The 17,342-nt window shown below is 35.8% G+C and overlaps 1 protein-coding gene across 5 annotated transcripts in view; it reads left to right on the top strand.

Annotated features, from left to right (window-relative positions):
• Positions 1-12,957, top strand: part of LOC127963899 (metalloprotease TIKI2) — a 56,678-nt gene extending 43,721 nt beyond the window's left edge. For 4 of the 5 annotated variants that reach the window (XM_052563992.1, XM_052563994.1, XM_052563993.1 and 1 more), the window contains 3 exons: positions 8,511-8,601; positions 11,749-11,997; positions 12,092-12,957. In XM_052563992.1, the coding sequence (XP_052419952.1) occupies positions 8,511-8,601; positions 11,749-11,997; positions 12,092-12,317 (566 nt within the window). In that variant the 3' untranslated portion in view covers positions 12,318-12,957. The remainder of the gene's footprint in view (positions 1-8,510; positions 8,602-11,748; positions 11,998-12,091) is intronic. The other variant, XM_052563991.1, reaches the window with a different exon arrangement.
• Positions 12,958-17,342: the final 4,385 nt, after the last annotated feature.

The raw sequence follows: 17,342 nt of genomic DNA, 5'->3' as shown, positions 1-17,342 counted from the left end.
TTTCCGCAGATGCTAAAGTGACTCTCAGTGCTAATTAGATCTGCAGAGCTCATTATCAGAATCTGCTATTACACGCCTCATTAGCCTTACTACTAAAACAACTGATCTGGGTGCTAATGGAATTTAAGCTCACATTACACACATAACACATGTTCTCTCCCCACCCACACAGTTTTACTGTGACGCACTTTCACAGATGCATCTACCTGCACATGTGAATTCAGCCAATACATACATATTTAAAGAGTATGTGGATGCACTCCAAGACAGAGTCTGTGATTTATTAGGCGAATTATTTAAGCAACCTTGTGTCTCTTTACAACTGAGAAAAGAACTGTGGGTATTATTACAAAGTCAACTAATTCTGAGAGTCCTGGGAGTGAAAAAAAAAATGTAGTAGCCCTTTATTAAAATACATTATTAAATAAATTATAATATATATATACATATATATATTTTAAATATGCAATAGAGTTGAGTGATATGACAAAATCTTATATCATAATATAAGTAATTTTATTTCATTATTTTGTTAATTATTCTTGCTTTCAGTAAGGTATTTGTGATATCGAATTTTTGATACCACAGAAATTTCATAATTCTTGTCACCAGTGTCAGTATTGCAAAAATAATAATAATAATATTAATAATACTAGCAAAAGAAAAAGAAAAAAAAGCACACTGAAGACAAGTAAACAGTCAGAAATTAAATAAGAATAAGAAACAAATTATAAGCAATAGGACAATATATATATATATATATATATATATATATATATATATATATATATATATATATATATATATATATATATATATATATATATATATATATATATATATATATATATATACTGTCCTATATATATTGTCCTATAGTTTATAATTTGTTTATAAGCTATAGGACTATAGCTATATGTTTATTAGCTATTATTGTTTATAAGCTATATATATATATATATATATATATATATATATATATATATATATATATATATATATATATATATATATATATATATATATATATATATATATATATATATATATATAGTACAACAAATAAATAAAAATGCTACATATATTGTTTAAAGCAATCAAATGTATAAAAACACTGCATATTCTTTACTGTGTAAATTAAATATTTCTCCATATTAAAGTTACAAAAATGATTTAGTCAAGAGCAGTGAGAGATTTTCTCTCTTTTTATTGTTTGATTAACATGAATGACAGACAGTAGGAATATTAGATGATTAGGAATATTCTGATCGTAAGCAATTTGTGTCTATGGGTGGATTTAGGTCTAAAACTGGTGTTGTGCAATCTGGAGTCCCTCAGGGATCAATTTTGGGCCCCTTGCTTTTTAACATCTATATTTTTCCGCTTGGTCAGCTTTTGAGATCTCTTGGTCTAAATTTTCACCTTTATGCAGACTATACTCAGATTTACATACACACTAAACCTAATGACACTGTGCCTGTTTATTTTATTTCCACATGTATTTCCATGATAAAAGAATGGATGTCACATGTGAAAAAACTGAGTTTATGCTCAATGGCTCAACCCACCAATTACGTAAAGCTGGGTCGGTTACTTTGCCCATTGATGGTTCGGTTATGGAGTTTAAACCAAAACTAAATGTGACCTTTGCTCATTTGAAACTGGCCTTTTAACTGTTCGATTAACCAGTTTAAGATTGATGGGCGATAGGGCTTTTTCTTCATTAGTTCCAAAACTGTGGAATTCTTTACCTATTGAGATAAGGCATGCTAAAACTCATAGCATTTTTATATTTCGCCTTAAAACAATTTTTTTAGGGTAGCTTTTAATTAAACATTTGTACTATTTATTTTTTTAATTGTTTTATTTGTTGTTGTTTTTATTTGTATTGCTTTTCATATTTTTGCTTGTATTATTTTATACAGTGTATTATTTGTTTAGTTCCGCGCTTTGAGATCTACATTTAGATGCGCTATAGAAAATAAAGTTTATTAATATGAATTATTATATTATTATTATTATTATTATAAAGTTTTACTACGCACGTATTGATTGCAAATACAAAAATGAGACGAGTAAAGAAAATGCAGTACTTATTAACCCCTTAACTGTCACTCACATTTTTGAAGATAGGCTTGAATGTGCATGATACAAACCAAAATTTTTATAATTCATGACAGAAAACATTTTGTTACATGATTTTGATGTACCATTTTCATGGTAATACAAGTTTGAATTTAAAATGGGTTTCAAAGGATGAATTTTGAGATTTTATGTTTTGAAGTGATATATAATTTCTGATGATTTCTAAAGTGTGATAGAGAAAAAGGCAACAAAAAAGACTTTATATTACGATATATAGTTTGTCATGATTAGATAAAGATTTAGTGAAGTAAACGTAAGCGTCCCATTTATAGGACAGGGTGACAGTTAAGAGGTTAAAATAATCACCCTTTACTTAAATGTATGAACACAGAAAACCGCTGTTAACAGGTTAATAAATGTTTCCCATTCTATGACTAGTAAAATAATGGCAACTTACTTTGCTGAACATGGTTCTCCTCAGAGTATCTGTGAGTGCTGCGTCTTCTTCTTGTGTGACAGGTGTCAGTGTTAAGACACAATACTGCCACCTGGGAGCTCAACCAGGTACTGGAGATGGAGTATTTTACATGTGGTGTTATTATAAGAGAACTGTTCATTTTAAATATTGCGGTTATCGCTAATACCGGTATATTGTCACACACTAAATTAACACGATATCGATAATATAACGGTATATCCAGTATATCACGACACCCTAGTTCAAGGCATATAAAGTGGCAAAAATAACTCCGTTCAATACTCTCACACTCTATGAGCACACATATAACAAAAGAAGTTATCTTTCGCTGCTGATTGCATCTAAACATAAAACGCAATGCTTAAATGAACAAAAACGTCACATGAGCATATAGCCGCAACAGAGACGATACAAAAAAATCTGTACAGATATATATCTGTACAAATATATATAAGCACACACACATATAAAAAAGACAGTCAGAGAAAGATATACACGCAAAAAGTTGTGCAATACCTATTCAATACAAAGTACAGTTTTTGCTCTGCAAGTATGTGTGCACGCACCATTTCATGTCTATTTATGTGCAAGAAAGTCTTCTTTTTCTTCAGTCATGCCCACTGCTTCGCAAAGCCTCCTAAGCATTACAAGAAAAGAAGTAGGACCCCATCTTGTCAAAAACTAAAACAAACGGTAGGGGCAATTTCCCCTAAATACTTTAACCCTTGTGAACTTTAACTGTTAATGCACTCCTGCTGCCCCTTTTTTGTCTCTTTCCTCCATTTCCACATTTCCCCAACTGTGAAAATGTCCCCAACCATTGGATTAACTCTCTCTTTCTCTCTTTGGTAAATCTGCTTGCCTGCCACCCTACAGTCACTGTAAAAGAAATGTAAATATTTAAAGCCATAAAGGAAACAGTTTCAATGTTTCTGCATCAAACCCTTGAACCCCAAACAGATCTTTAAACAGTTCAGCCCAGTTCCCCGAACCCCTACATCACAGAGAGTGTGCCCTTATTATGGAGTCTGCTGAACTACCACCAGAGGAGTCCCTTTGGACAGGTAAAAGAGAGCAGCACCCCCTTAATTCTCACTAATCTCTCGACTCAGCTCAGATCCCCGGGATGGCCCGAGGGCTGGAATTTCCTGATCTCACTCTGAGATTTATAAGAGGTGTGAGAGCTGCTCTCCTTGCTGATCTGTGGGTCATATACTCTCGCGTACACCCGGGGTGGCGGAGAGGGTTTGTTGACTCAGAGACCATGTTGAGATTTATAGATTTCCTGCTGCTGTAAAAACTTGTAGAAGGTAGTGTATGTACGCATGGATTAGACAGAGCTGTGCTGCATTAGAGGTCAGTCGTTTGTAGGGTTATCACGGGGGTGGGGTGAGTGTTGGATAGCAGAAAAATGAATAAGTCAGAGATAGAGGCTATCCTCGAGCATCCTCTGACACACACACACACACACACACACACAGATGCATACATGCTCATAATAATGGACAGCAAGCAGAGAGCAAACAACCCAAAAGCAGTACTATGATCAAAGACAAATGAATTCTGGGCACCTACAATGCCTTTCAAATTCGAATCATATTTCTGACTATTTGTGCTTTCTCTTTTCTTTCTACAGTTCACTCTTGCTGAGGAATATTTTGTTTTTTGGCAGACTAGCAATGAGGCCTATTGTGTGTGAACTCAGTATCAGTCAATTTATATGTGTGATTCCTCATCAAGTGTTTCACAAACATACACTAACAATGCTTGACTACTGACAAATATGTTAAAGTTTGACAAAGAAATTGTGATTTAGCAAAATAAAATAAAAAGATTAAAAAGATTCAATTATGGTTATTAATTTACTGCATACAAAATATGATGACAAAAAATAATACTGCAATGTATTAATATCCTAACAATGCTTTTAGCATTTTTACTCACTCAATTTAGGTTTGGGCTGTTTTACATATTAATGGCATATTAAATTAAATGCTATTTTAGGAAGTGTAAAATTAATAAAAAAGTTGGTTACACTTTATTGTAAGGTCCAATTCTCACTATTAACTAACCATTAACTATGACTTTTGTCTCAATTAATTCCTAATTTGCTGCTTATTAATAGTTTATAAGGTAGTTATTAAATTTAGGGTATTGGGTGGGATTATGGATGTCATGCATTATATGTATTTTACAAGCATTGATAAATAGCCAATATGTTAATAATAGGCATGCTAATAAGCAACTAGTTATCAGTGAGAATTGGACCCTATACTAAAGTGTTACCAAATTTTTTTTTTATGTACAATTATTACATATATTAAAAATGTCTCTAAATCTAAATAACTTCTAAATAAATAACAGTAACTATGACTTAAACTAAGAAACTGGTGTGTAAAACACTGCTCATAAACCTAAAACATTGGCTGTATATGTATGTATGCTCTTGTGTGTAATGTATCATGTATCCCGAAGGTGCTGACATATTTGGACACAACCCAAAATACTCAAACCAACACCTGAACCATTCACAGTACATCTTCTGAGTATGATGAAGGGCCGAGTGGAGAGAGGGGTATGGAAAAAGTATAAATGCACCAAAGAAGTCCTGCTATAAAGTGATTGAGAGCCCTAATTACCACGAGAGAGAAAATGGGAACAAGTCTGATGAAAGTCAGAGAGAGAGAGCATATAGTTCAAGCTGTGGATTTCCACATTACAGTAAAAGCCAGGCTGTAAAGACATTAGTCAAACATTCACATTTATTAATAGGGCAGACACTGTTATTAATAGCCACTTACAGTGAATTCAAAGTATGCACATTCCCTGGGAATCGAACCTATAGAATCATTCCCACTATAGTCTACTAATAAAACTATGGGTTGACAAAAAATACTCCTATTCCAGCAATGGAAACACTACATGTGCTGTTTTCAGACTGATTCAGAGGGTATGAACTGACAGTCACTGCACCTGTCTCATCTCTGTGATTTGGATGAAGGATTTGAGCATAACTAGCGTAAAGCCAGGAGCTTTTTGCTAAGCCTTTGCTTTTGCAAATGGATTTGTTTAAGGCCTGCGTGTACTGGCTGTGTTTTCAAGATTTTGAAACAGCAGTTTGTTCTTGGTAATCAGAATATGCTAACTGCGGTTATGAAATAAACATCCCAAATATACATAATGAACTGTATCATCCTTTGGTGAGCTGCGAGTGTGTGTGTGCGGAGCATGGGTTTGTTTGTTTGTTTCTGGGTGTGTATATTTATTTATCGTGTGCCAGTGTTTTGGGTGTGGGTGCCTTAAAAGAATGAATGCAAGAGATTAGTTCAGGCTGATTTGTTTTGTAGCATGCGCCTGCCTCCTTGTATTAATTAAAGGAGAATGCTTCAGTAATGGTGCATTCAAGTCCTGCTGGGAAGTTCATATTTATAAGTTGGGAAGTCATAATTATGGCGTCAGGTATGGCTGCATGAGGAATTGTATTTTAATCATGATCCCGATTTCTGCTTTGAGTTATTAAACATAATCATCTGAATCTGCAGCTGCCAGATTTCAAGAGTTTAAATATCCCAGTTAAAGCTTTTTTTTCAGAAATCGATTCATTATCTGCCCAGTGATTTAGATGGTCTTCCCAACCTGGCAACCATGTATATGCATTCTCTCTACAGTGCTGCCTTACAGGCAAACATGTACAGTTAAGCTGGAGTTTAGTGATCTGGGTCACATTTTATTTTAAGGTCCAATTCTTGGTATTAACAAGCCAATTAACTTTTGCCTCAATCTACAAATTAGCTGCTTTTTAATAGTAAGTGAGGTAGTTGTTAAGTTTAGGTATTGGCTAGGATTAGAGTACATTATACATTATGTACAATATTCTTTATGAGTATTTATAAACAGTCAATATGTTATTAATAGGCCTATACTAAAGTGTTACTGTCCTCTCTATTGAGATATTGTACTCAAATTAAAAGTGTAATAAAGCCAGTCTGTTTTCTTTTAAATGGTTGTTTGCATTGTTTAAATAAATCTGTGAGCATATCATGCGAGTTGATGTTTTCTTCATGCTTATGTGAAAATGCAATAATTGTGATGAAATGTAACAAGATTTAAAATGACAATAATCATGATTAATAATCAGGGTTCTGTTTTTAAATAATCATGAGTATCTATTTGACTATTATTGCACAGCCTTAACGTCAGGTACAATTAATTCAGTTTGGTCAGAGCAAGATAGCAATGTACCTTTCAATGTACCTAAAAAAATCAGCATTATTTTTTTAACTAAACTTTTTTTAAATAAAGAATGTGCATCAGCTGTGTTTTCTTGTAAAATAAATTGTTAAATATTCCATAGAAATTGTACAATACATATTTTGTTTCAAAACCATTTAAGTAGTTTTATTGTAAATAAAAATGACCATCAACTGCATCTTGCCCTTGACATAATTTTACTGTCACGTCATCAACTCTGAAACTCTGGGCTTGAGTTTTCTACATGTAATTATGACATAGGGGTGCATGTGCATTCAACTCACAAATACTATCTATCTGACAAGACTTGAATGCACCAAAGTCCCTAAAATCAAGTCAAGTCAAGTCTGCTTTATTGTCAATTCTTGTGAACAAGTCCTAAACAAGAAACACCTCAACAATTTAGTAGCGAGGTGACCAACCCAACTCACCGCAGCCTGAAACCTAAGCTAACTACTTCCTCTAATAGCCAAACACTTCTTGAGTAACTACTTCCTCCAGTAGCCAAACACCTTTGAGTTTCACATGTGTAATTACCGCTTGGTGGTGAAGTTCATGTGCGTTTAACTTGCAGATAAGATATTTCCAACACGACGTGTACGTATCATACAGCCTTAAAAAGTCCCAACCAAGAAAAATCTCACCAATTTGGTAGCTAGGTGACCTACCGCACCTCACCGCAGCCTGAAACCTAAGCTAACTACTTCCTGTAGTAGCTGAACACTTCTCGAGTAACTACTTCCTCCAGTAGCCAAAGTCTGTGAGAGTGCTCTGTCCGGCAGGGTTATTTATGTGGCTGGAACCCTGCAAATAAATACAGCACATAAATTGAACCTCTCGACCTCACATGCAGAATACAGAGGCATGGCTGTTTTATTCAACATTTCCATGAAAGTGCATTCTAACAGAGTTTAATATGAACATTAAACAGAGGATGTGGGTGTGAAAGCCCGCTGATCATGCCGCCGTGTCATTGAACCTGTCCGCGTCTGACACTGGGAACGAAGATGAGGTGTGGAACACAAGGGGAGCACCTCAATGGGCCGCCTGTTTCTTCCCACCATGCCGAAGGGCGTAGCGCCGTAATCTGGCCGTCTGATCTGACCGACGCTCAGCGGTAGCCTCTTCACGCTCCGTGCCAGTCGCCCCAGCAGCCTTTGAACTTGGCGGCCAAGAAAGCACTGTGGGCCCCTCACTCCCCATCCCCCGCCCTGTCTTCACGACTGATCAGCAAAATAATGATGATAAAGAAGCATGAAAAGAGACAGCCTTGAAGATTTTCAGCGTGCCGTTAATAAGCTCACGGAGCATGCTGAGGCGATGAGGTCAGGCTGTATTAGCGCTTATTGCTGAGTTGAGTGACACATGGGATTATCGGCTGTGCAAAGAAGTGAAACAGCTTTCATCAGCATGGCGCTGGAGCGCGTGCGTTTGATGTCTCAAGAGTGAAGGAATTATGAGTGTATTACACGTGAGAGCCAAGGCGGAGAGACCATAAACACGGGCATTTTATATAGCCCCATTCTTGAAGGAACAAGTGCACCTCGAGATCAAGAACACAAGAAAAGGAGGGTTCTTGAGACAGTGTCACCCCCAAGACTACATGCTCTTATCTGCTTTCTCTTAATATTTGCACACTCCCACCTGAAACCTTTCCTCTTTAACATGGCTGCTACTTGTTTGTTGTGTGCTGCAGGTCATTTTCTGGGGAATCACAGTGTACTGGACATCCTGCGCCAGGAGGGCTATGAGGTGGAGCACACACCAGCACAAGAGCTCATCACACAGTGAGTACACACACTCACACACACACACTCCATCCCAGAATTGTGCACAATTCTGAATCGAACAACTGCCTCCTGTTGAGTTTATGAGTGTGTTGGCCACATCACACAGGAAATTTAATTGGAATGACAAGAAATAGAATCTACTGAATTACAATGGCAAGAAATTCAACACAGGTACTGCATTCTGGGAGTTCTCCTCCACCCTGGTCCACAATAGTTAATTTGTCAAGTATTAATTAATATATAAACTAAATATTAAATTACGGCATAGAAATCTACTAATTAAATTATGCATTCTGTTACCTCGTACATGACATTCAAGAAAAAATGAATAAATCATGCACACGATTTTTGCATACGTTTTTTTTTTAATGCCTGCTATGGTGCAAAAACGAATAATTTTTTTTTTTAACATTTTTGATCAATTAAAAAAAAAATACTAGTCGGATGACAGTTTCTGTGGCAGTGTGAAAACATGATTGACACATCGTGAGGTATGTTTTTAAACCTGTGAAAATTTTGGACCTTAAGTATTAATAAACAACCAATATGTTAATAAAAAACATGTTAATAAGCAACTTTAGGGAACTGGCCCTATACTAAAGCGTCACCCTAAATATAAAATGGTGTACAATTCTGCTCTCACACTTGGCTTTATGGTTCTCACAAGGAAAGTTCTTCTCTTCACCCTTTCCCTATTCTGATTCTGTGCTCTTCTAATTCCTTTTCTTCCTATGCCAATACCTTGCCCACACACCTAATAATTATAAAGTTATTTAAACAACAAACTTTCCCGAATATCCTGTGGCAAAGAATATAATGATACATACTTCATACACAGGCTCAGCAAAGCATCATGTTTCACCACATCGAAACCCCAAGCACATTGTAATTCACTGAGAGGATATTCCACTTACTGTGCTAAACTGCAAACAGGGTTAAACTATCCCTTTGATCTCCCCCTGCTAACCATGACGGAGTGGGCCAGACCAGCGCTGTGCCAACTCATGCCTCACCCATTTGTCTTAGAGAGGGGTGCTATGCCTGCTCAAACAAAGACAACCCACCTTCATCGCTGGCATACTTGTACCATTACTCAACAGGCCTTTAGGGGAGCTGGAAAGAGGTGATCCAAAGGCTGTGTAGGTTGTACTCATTAAATAGCTGTTGTAATGGCTCCAACACCCAACAAAGGCGCAAATGGAAAAATGAGAACGCCGAGCAATTGAACGGTCCCAGAAAGGTAGTTCGAACTTGCAAAGCGCCCAACCACCACCGCAACATCCAGCCGGTGTCGTTTGAAAAACCTCCTATTGCAAATTTTAGTGCGAACATTTTCCTTTGGCACACTGCGGCAGTGGAAGTAATAGAGGCAGAGAAAGTGAGCTTGAAGGGGGGGTTCTCAGATTGCTGGAGATGATGACAGTGGCTGTGGTAACAATCTGACAGCTGGATGGACCGGCTGAATGACGGACTGACTGTGGTTAAGAAACACAAACCCTTTCAGCTTTATAGGCCCGCGCTCCCTTCTGCTCACTTCCTCTCCACTGTAAAGCGAAAAAATGAGGTGATATGATGGGCAAGTATAACAACGTGCAATGGCAGCCGGACATGTGTTTACTAAAAGCTCATAAACCACAAACTTGAGGCCCGAAAACAGTCCTGTAGTGTGTTTGTGGCGCACATATGGGTGATTACGAGATTCAAACCAAACAAAACACTTTGTGGACGTACTAAACACGGCGGGTTGGCCTAACCGCAATGAGGCAGTTCGGAATGAAGGACGGTTTACCAGTGTGCATGGCTTTGGCTGATGTTAACTGCAATAAAATGCCCCAGTGGGCACTCACAAGCCGGAGGTGACAAGTATAGAGTCGCATTAACTTGGGCAATACTACGCCCTACTGGTACACTGTGGTAAAATCTATGTCCAGATGTCTGTAATATTCAATTCTTTAGTTAGTATGGATGATACTAAGGTGGTGATTATATAACACATTTAATAGCAACATGAACTGGTAGTTAAGCCTAAACTTGGATATCAGTAAGGGAGCTCAAGACTTGGAGGTTGTGGCTTTGACCTCACTGACTCTTTGTGAATTCTTAGCAAGCCGAAAGGTTGATATAACACTGTTTGAAGTCCAAAGAAGTCCACACACACTCCCACTAAGCCAGAGCTTCTTTGAAACACTGCAGGGATGTTATCTCCACTACTTCAAAAGTGTCTCCTGACACTGCACAGTTCTCAGATAACCTTTGTATGTATAAATCCACTTTTTTTTAAATATAAAAAATTCAGACCAATAGAGATATATAGGGAATTACTTAATGTCATAAATGGCTGATGTTGAAATTTGAATTAATATTACAACTAATTAAAAATGTAACCAAATATAAACTCAAATTAGTCCCTTTAAATTCTACAATTAAATTTATATAAAAATAATTAAACTATTAAAATATAAAAATTCTGTCCCATATCAGTAATTTAAGAGTTATGTCCATGGTGTAAATGATTAATTGTAAAATACTTGATTTTTAACTAAGAACACATAATACTAATTTGAATAATTATTTTAAATAAATTAACTAAAACTACACAAAAAATGTGGTATGGGATTTACTTTGAAATGATTTTCACTCAGAAATTGCTACTTACTTTCAAAAATTTGCCAACAAAATACATGCTAATATTATAATATTTTCAAATAAGAAAGCCGGCAAGTAACACATTGATTTAAACATGAAATTCTGAAGTAGAAAGACAAGATAGTATTTTCTTCTGAAACATACTCCAATAATCCGAGTTTTATTTACAACCTCAAAAAATAATTTTTAAAGTGTAAAATGTAACATTTTTATGGCATCAACTCAATTTAGACATCACCACATTATAATGTACAGGTAAAAAAATTTTATTTGGAGATTTACTGAAGAATTTACATTATTAAATTATTAAACATAGCTAAATATTTGAGTGAGTGTTAGATGACAGCAGAAATATCTAATATTTTCTGATGACAAATATGGTGCTGATATATCATGCATCCTTAATTTTAAGCATATATATCGATACTTGCGTTTTAACCATTTCAATTTTATCTTTTTGCATACCTCAAGTTTTATAACTTCCACATGTTCTGACAGAAGGAGCTGGTCTGAGGTGGAGGGGACTACTGTGAATCCCACTGAAGGCAGCTCTGAGGCAGTGACGGAATGGATATCAGAACCTCCTGAGCCAGAGGAGATCAGCCAGGAAGAACTCTCCCACATGCTGCTGCCAGACAGCCTCAGCCAGCTCGAGGAGTTTGGCCGCTACAAGCGCCCCCGTAAAACCCATCATACACACAGTCGACCGCGGCTGTTCAGTGACCTGTGGGTGCGCATAGGAGACAGGTGAGGACAGAACGCATGCCAGAAGCCACAACAGGGAATTCAAAGCTGCTTTTAACTAACAAAATCCACATTTTTGTTTTCATGTTGACCTCAGCACGACTCCAAACCCGAATGTAAGGATAACCAATGGCTATGTGACGGTGGAACCTCCTCGAACACGACAGGAACAACAGCAAAGACGAACGCCGCTCCGAGACAGACTGAAGTCTTCCAGCCACCCCACAAACCCCAGGGCACTTGACTTCGCTACTCCAAACTCAACATATGAACTGACTTGCCTTTTGGCCTGTCTCATTTCACAACTGCTTTTCACTTCCTGAAGAGGGAAATGGGTCTCTTGGAAGCTCACGAACCAAATCAATCAGAATTTTATCTGAGTGACTTTGCCTGTGGTAAAATTAAATGGCAGTGAAGTACATTTAGGTACTGCTTAGATCAGATTTGGATGTCTGCCTACAGTAAATTAGTTGCCGCAGTATGTAACAGTAGACGTATGTAAGTAATTTCTAATTGTTACATCTGGCAGAATGGTAGTCTGAAAGAATAACAATAGGATAAAAGCAAGAACATTTTGTTATACTTATGCAATGACTCTGCCCAGAGATGATTCATAAGAATCAGCTTAGATTGTACCTTTTTATGTGAATACCACCATGACTGTTCCCCATCGCCCCATCAGAGCAGACAGCTAAATATGAATGTGTTCTAATAAAAGATATGGGGCTAAAAGAAACTATACCAAAACTATCAATATGAGGTTAAGCTTAAACACCTAAATTATATAATAGAGACTTATTATGTAATATGGTCACTGACAGATAACTTAACTAGTTCACAGAGATGACACTTATATTTTGTAAATTGTGCATTTGTTCATACAGAATTTTTATATTTATTACTTCATGAAGAGTATATTTTCATGCATTTCTCAAGTATTAAAGTTATAGTTATGTTAACAAACTTGCCTTGTCCATTGATATTTTGCCGCGTTGCCGAGAAATCAATGTATACTGCCCTCTACTGGCACTCAAGCCATAAAATGTTATTATAATTTTGTATAATAGCCTATAATTGTACTATGATTATTATTATTAATAATATTAAATATACAAATTATTATTATTAGCTATATAGTACGAAATTGTCTAATAAAATGCGAAAATAGTATTTATTTAAAAGGAACGGAAATGGTACAGTGTGGTCGACATGATATTAGAATAGCTACACATTTTCAAAGATGATTTAGCACATAACTGAAATGAACAGTTCAGCCACAAATAAAAATACAATAATTTTGCCATTACTCAGCCTCAGGCAGTCCCAAAGCAATATTATTTTCTTTCTTCCTGTCAGGTAGAATATCTTCAGACAAATTTTCCACACAATAAAAGCGGATAGTAACGTTAAATTTCAAGCTAAAATAAATAAATAAATTCATACAAATATTGACGTCATAGGCCCTTGTTCTCGCATGTCATGTGACCTACAGTCTATGCATGCGACTGATCAAAACAGACGCAAGTGCACAGGGGAAAAAAATCGCAGGTCAAGGAGTTAAAATCAATATGTTCTTCGTGGCTTCTGAAGACTTTTAATATTGATGACAATTCATATGGACATTCATAGTTGTATGGTACTTATTATCTTTCTGGTATAGGCCTAGCTTGGAATTTAACTTTGTACTGAAAAGCTATCTATCTCCTTTATGTTTCAAGGAAGAAGAAAACACTGCGTTAGAATGGCGTAAGTAAAAATTAGAAAACATTTTTGTAGGATCAACTTCCCCTTTACACCCATTTAAAGTAATGAATCCATCCTGTTGTAGCCACTAGGTGGCAGACAACGCCTTTATAACTGAAAGAAATGGGTTGCAGTCTCGCGTGCAACCTTAAGAAATACGTTTCAAAAGATGCATGGTTTGTCTACGTTAAATAAAAAAACAATTATCAAATTTTTATATAACAATATAATTTTAAGTTGTTATAATAAACAATTGTGATATAAATAATAAAGGCTATCACACAGTAGACCTACTAAAATGCAGTAACAATAACAATCCTTGTCATAATTTTATCTTTAGAAGTTTTGTCTCAGTTAGCTAAACTTTAAAGCAACTAAAAGCACTGACAAATGCTTAATATTAAATTATTTGAAACGCTAGCCTATATATGTTTCAATATGTTTAGTTAAAATAAATGTAGGCTAATAGGAACAAAAATAAAATTGTTTTACCATGAAATTAATAAATTTCACTCTTTCATCTATATAGCATTTTTATGTATTTAATTATTCTGCACAATTCTTAATATGTTTTTCCTTCCAATTAAATACTGTGGTTGGGTGAATTAAGTTCAAACACTTAGGCAACTTGGCATCTAATATATTAAATAAAATCAATAAGTAAAGCTAGATATCAATGTTATGAATTTCTTATATCTTGTATATATATATATATATATATATATATATTCACCTCCTGACGCTCTGCCTCAAAGTGTGTCACTTATCCAGGCAGAGAGGAACAAGTTTTAAAATAAACAGCTATTCGGCCCCTTAAGCCAAGACAGGACAATGTTTGCCTTTGCTAAAATACCATTTTCCCTGGGCTTTGGGGTGTTATTTGAGGGAGTAGGGGTCCTGACAGGCTGTGACCCCTCCCTGGGCTTGGGGACAGAGTGCCCAATGCATATTAATAAAAGATTACTGGGGAAAATCAATGTCTGAGCAAACTCATTAAAAATGCCTCTTCATCTTAAATGATTTCTGTTCTTTACCTTCACTCCGTCTTTCTCTCTCTCTCTCTCTCTCTCTCTCCCTCTGTTGCTTTTCCCTAGCGGTAATTACTTTCACAAGTCGTTTTCTGCCCTTTGAGTTGCACCGTTTCACAAATGAAGGTTAAGTTTGTTTAACCGTGCTGGATTTGCTATCCATGTTAAAGCATATAATGTGGAAGGCATGACTTTGCCCACACACCTCCAGGACCCCCTCGGCTTTAAAGCCCCCCTTTGCACGGTCAAATGGTCCAAGGTTAAGGCCCATCAGGGCCAGACCAAGACGGAGTAGTTTCAGCATCTTGTCTACATTGTGGGGATGCTGAGGATAGCCAATAATTAATATTAGATTGTATTTATTATTTTGTTTGGGGCCCTCAAATGCTCTCTGGAAATATATCTACAGCAGTTCTAATTGAGCAGAGCGAAAGATAAAGCATGCACACAATGGTTATCAACTCGAGGTCTTTCAAATATAACATTATAAATTCAGGCTATATTAGGATTCATCTGATCAATACAAATTCAGGGACATGTTTCTAAAACACATAACAAGAAGGGCCTTTGTTGCTAATGTGAGGGACTGCCATTGAAAGCCCTTTCTTCAGAGATCACCAGGTAAGGACAATTTATTATTTCAAATAAGTGCTGTTATTCCAGTTCCTTCAAAGGAACATCTGAAAAACACATTAGTGCATCAATATTCACCTTGAAAAAAATGCAGCTCTCCCCATTTTACAAAATGTCGATAATCTTGTTATTATTACAAAATATATTACTGTTCTATAATGTATATGCTACACAGTGTTTCCATTGAGGTTATTTTGCCCTTGTGTGGGTGTCAGACAATAAAGTAGGAGCCATTCAAGGATAAACCAACATTCATTGTCTTAATACAATATCCTTTAATTAAAAATCTCTCTGGAGTTATATCTTATGACAAACAACATGTTGGCTACATAATAGGCTATATAAATATAGAAGTTACATAACCGCTTTTAATGCAGTTTCGAGGAATTAATTATGTTTACCTCCTGAAGTGACAGTATGTTTAAAAATATAAACGTAAATAAAAAAAATAGTTTATAGTAAGATTTTAAAATTTCGCTTATAATTTTAGTTATGAATAACAAATGACAAAAATGTGTCAAATGAACAGGTTCTATTTTTAATATCGCTATATATCCACGCTTTCGTCTACATTTAAAGAAATAAACTACGAATATTATGGAACGTATTTGAGCACGTTTTGTGCTGTAGGCTTTTTTTCCGATTTTTAATTTGCTTTGTTTGAATTAAATGTTTACCATGTTCAATTAAGATTTTTAAATGAAAGGGAGACGATTGGACGTAGCTTAATAATTATTTTAAAGAAGTAGGCCTACATAATATTTTCACTGTAAATTAGTACAGAACATTTAAAATGTCAATATTTTATAGAAGTGTTTCAAACTAGCCCAATTTATGACAAGTTGTTTCTAAAAATATAGCCTGTTTTAATTACTAGCAGGCAAAAAAAAAAAAAAAAAAAAATATATATATATATATATATATATATACACACACACACACACACACACAAACATAAGTTACAGAGGTGAAAATAAAATGTGTTAAAACAGAAACTGAAATAGGTTACACAAGATAAGTTTGCATTATTTTGTGGCATGTCTCTATGTCGTGGCGCGCTATGGAATACATATTTTGCTACCCAGGAAGAAATGTTTTAATATGGAAAGAGAATGAGAGCGAATTAAGAAAGAGGTGTGTATGTCGAGGTTCACAGGTTTTCTCGACGTTTCACCGATTCATTATTTGTGAACAAGGGGCACTTCACGCGCTCTCTTTGATACCGACTGCAGCTCGAGAGAGTGCACTCAAAAACAGACGCCAACAAATTTATTCAAAATAAATAAATTAATAAATAAATGATTGGGCATAGCGAGAGAGAGAGAGAGCGCGAGGGGGAAAGTAGTGGTAAGCTTCACTGACGCACGCGGGATCCCAAGCTTTGATGCTCCAGCGATGACAATCAGCACATAATGATGTCTGATAATTACATACACATGAAAGCTTGTCTGCTGAGGCAGCTAGATGGTAAAAAGAGAGAAACAAATATGATTTTATCCAAAGATGCTGTCCCCGTAATGAATACTAATTCTAACATTATTTTTATTGACTAAGCAAAAGAAGGCATCATTTGACCCCAAAATGGTTCTGAGTAAAAGGGTCTACAGATCAACAAGCACTGCTCACACACTGAATAATGAGCAGAGTGTACAAAAACCGAGGTTAGATGTTTTGTAAAAAAGCAAAACTGGAAAAAATAAACCAGGTTTTTGCAGACTATGTTGACAGATCAAATAAAAACCACGCTATGCTGGAATTTTATGTTTTATGGGAGGAGGAGAGGAATGGATTGGGGTGCATTTGGAAGTGAGAAGACAGAGAGTGAAAGAAAAAAAGGGATGTGTGTTTGACCATCAGCGTTTACTCCTTAGTCAGACATCAAGGCATACAAACACACACCTTAGCCTTCATCTCCCCGAGGAGTTTGCTAGAGGTCATAGGGAA

The sequence above is a fragment of the Carassius gibelio genome, chromosome B8 (genome assembly GCF_023724105.1).
Source record: "Carassius gibelio isolate Cgi1373 ecotype wild population from Czech Republic chromosome B8, carGib1.2-hapl.c, whole genome shotgun sequence".
NCBI lineage: Eukaryota > Metazoa > Chordata > Actinopteri > Cypriniformes > Cyprinidae > Carassius > Carassius gibelio.
This window is presented reverse-complemented; position numbering and strand designations above follow the sequence as displayed.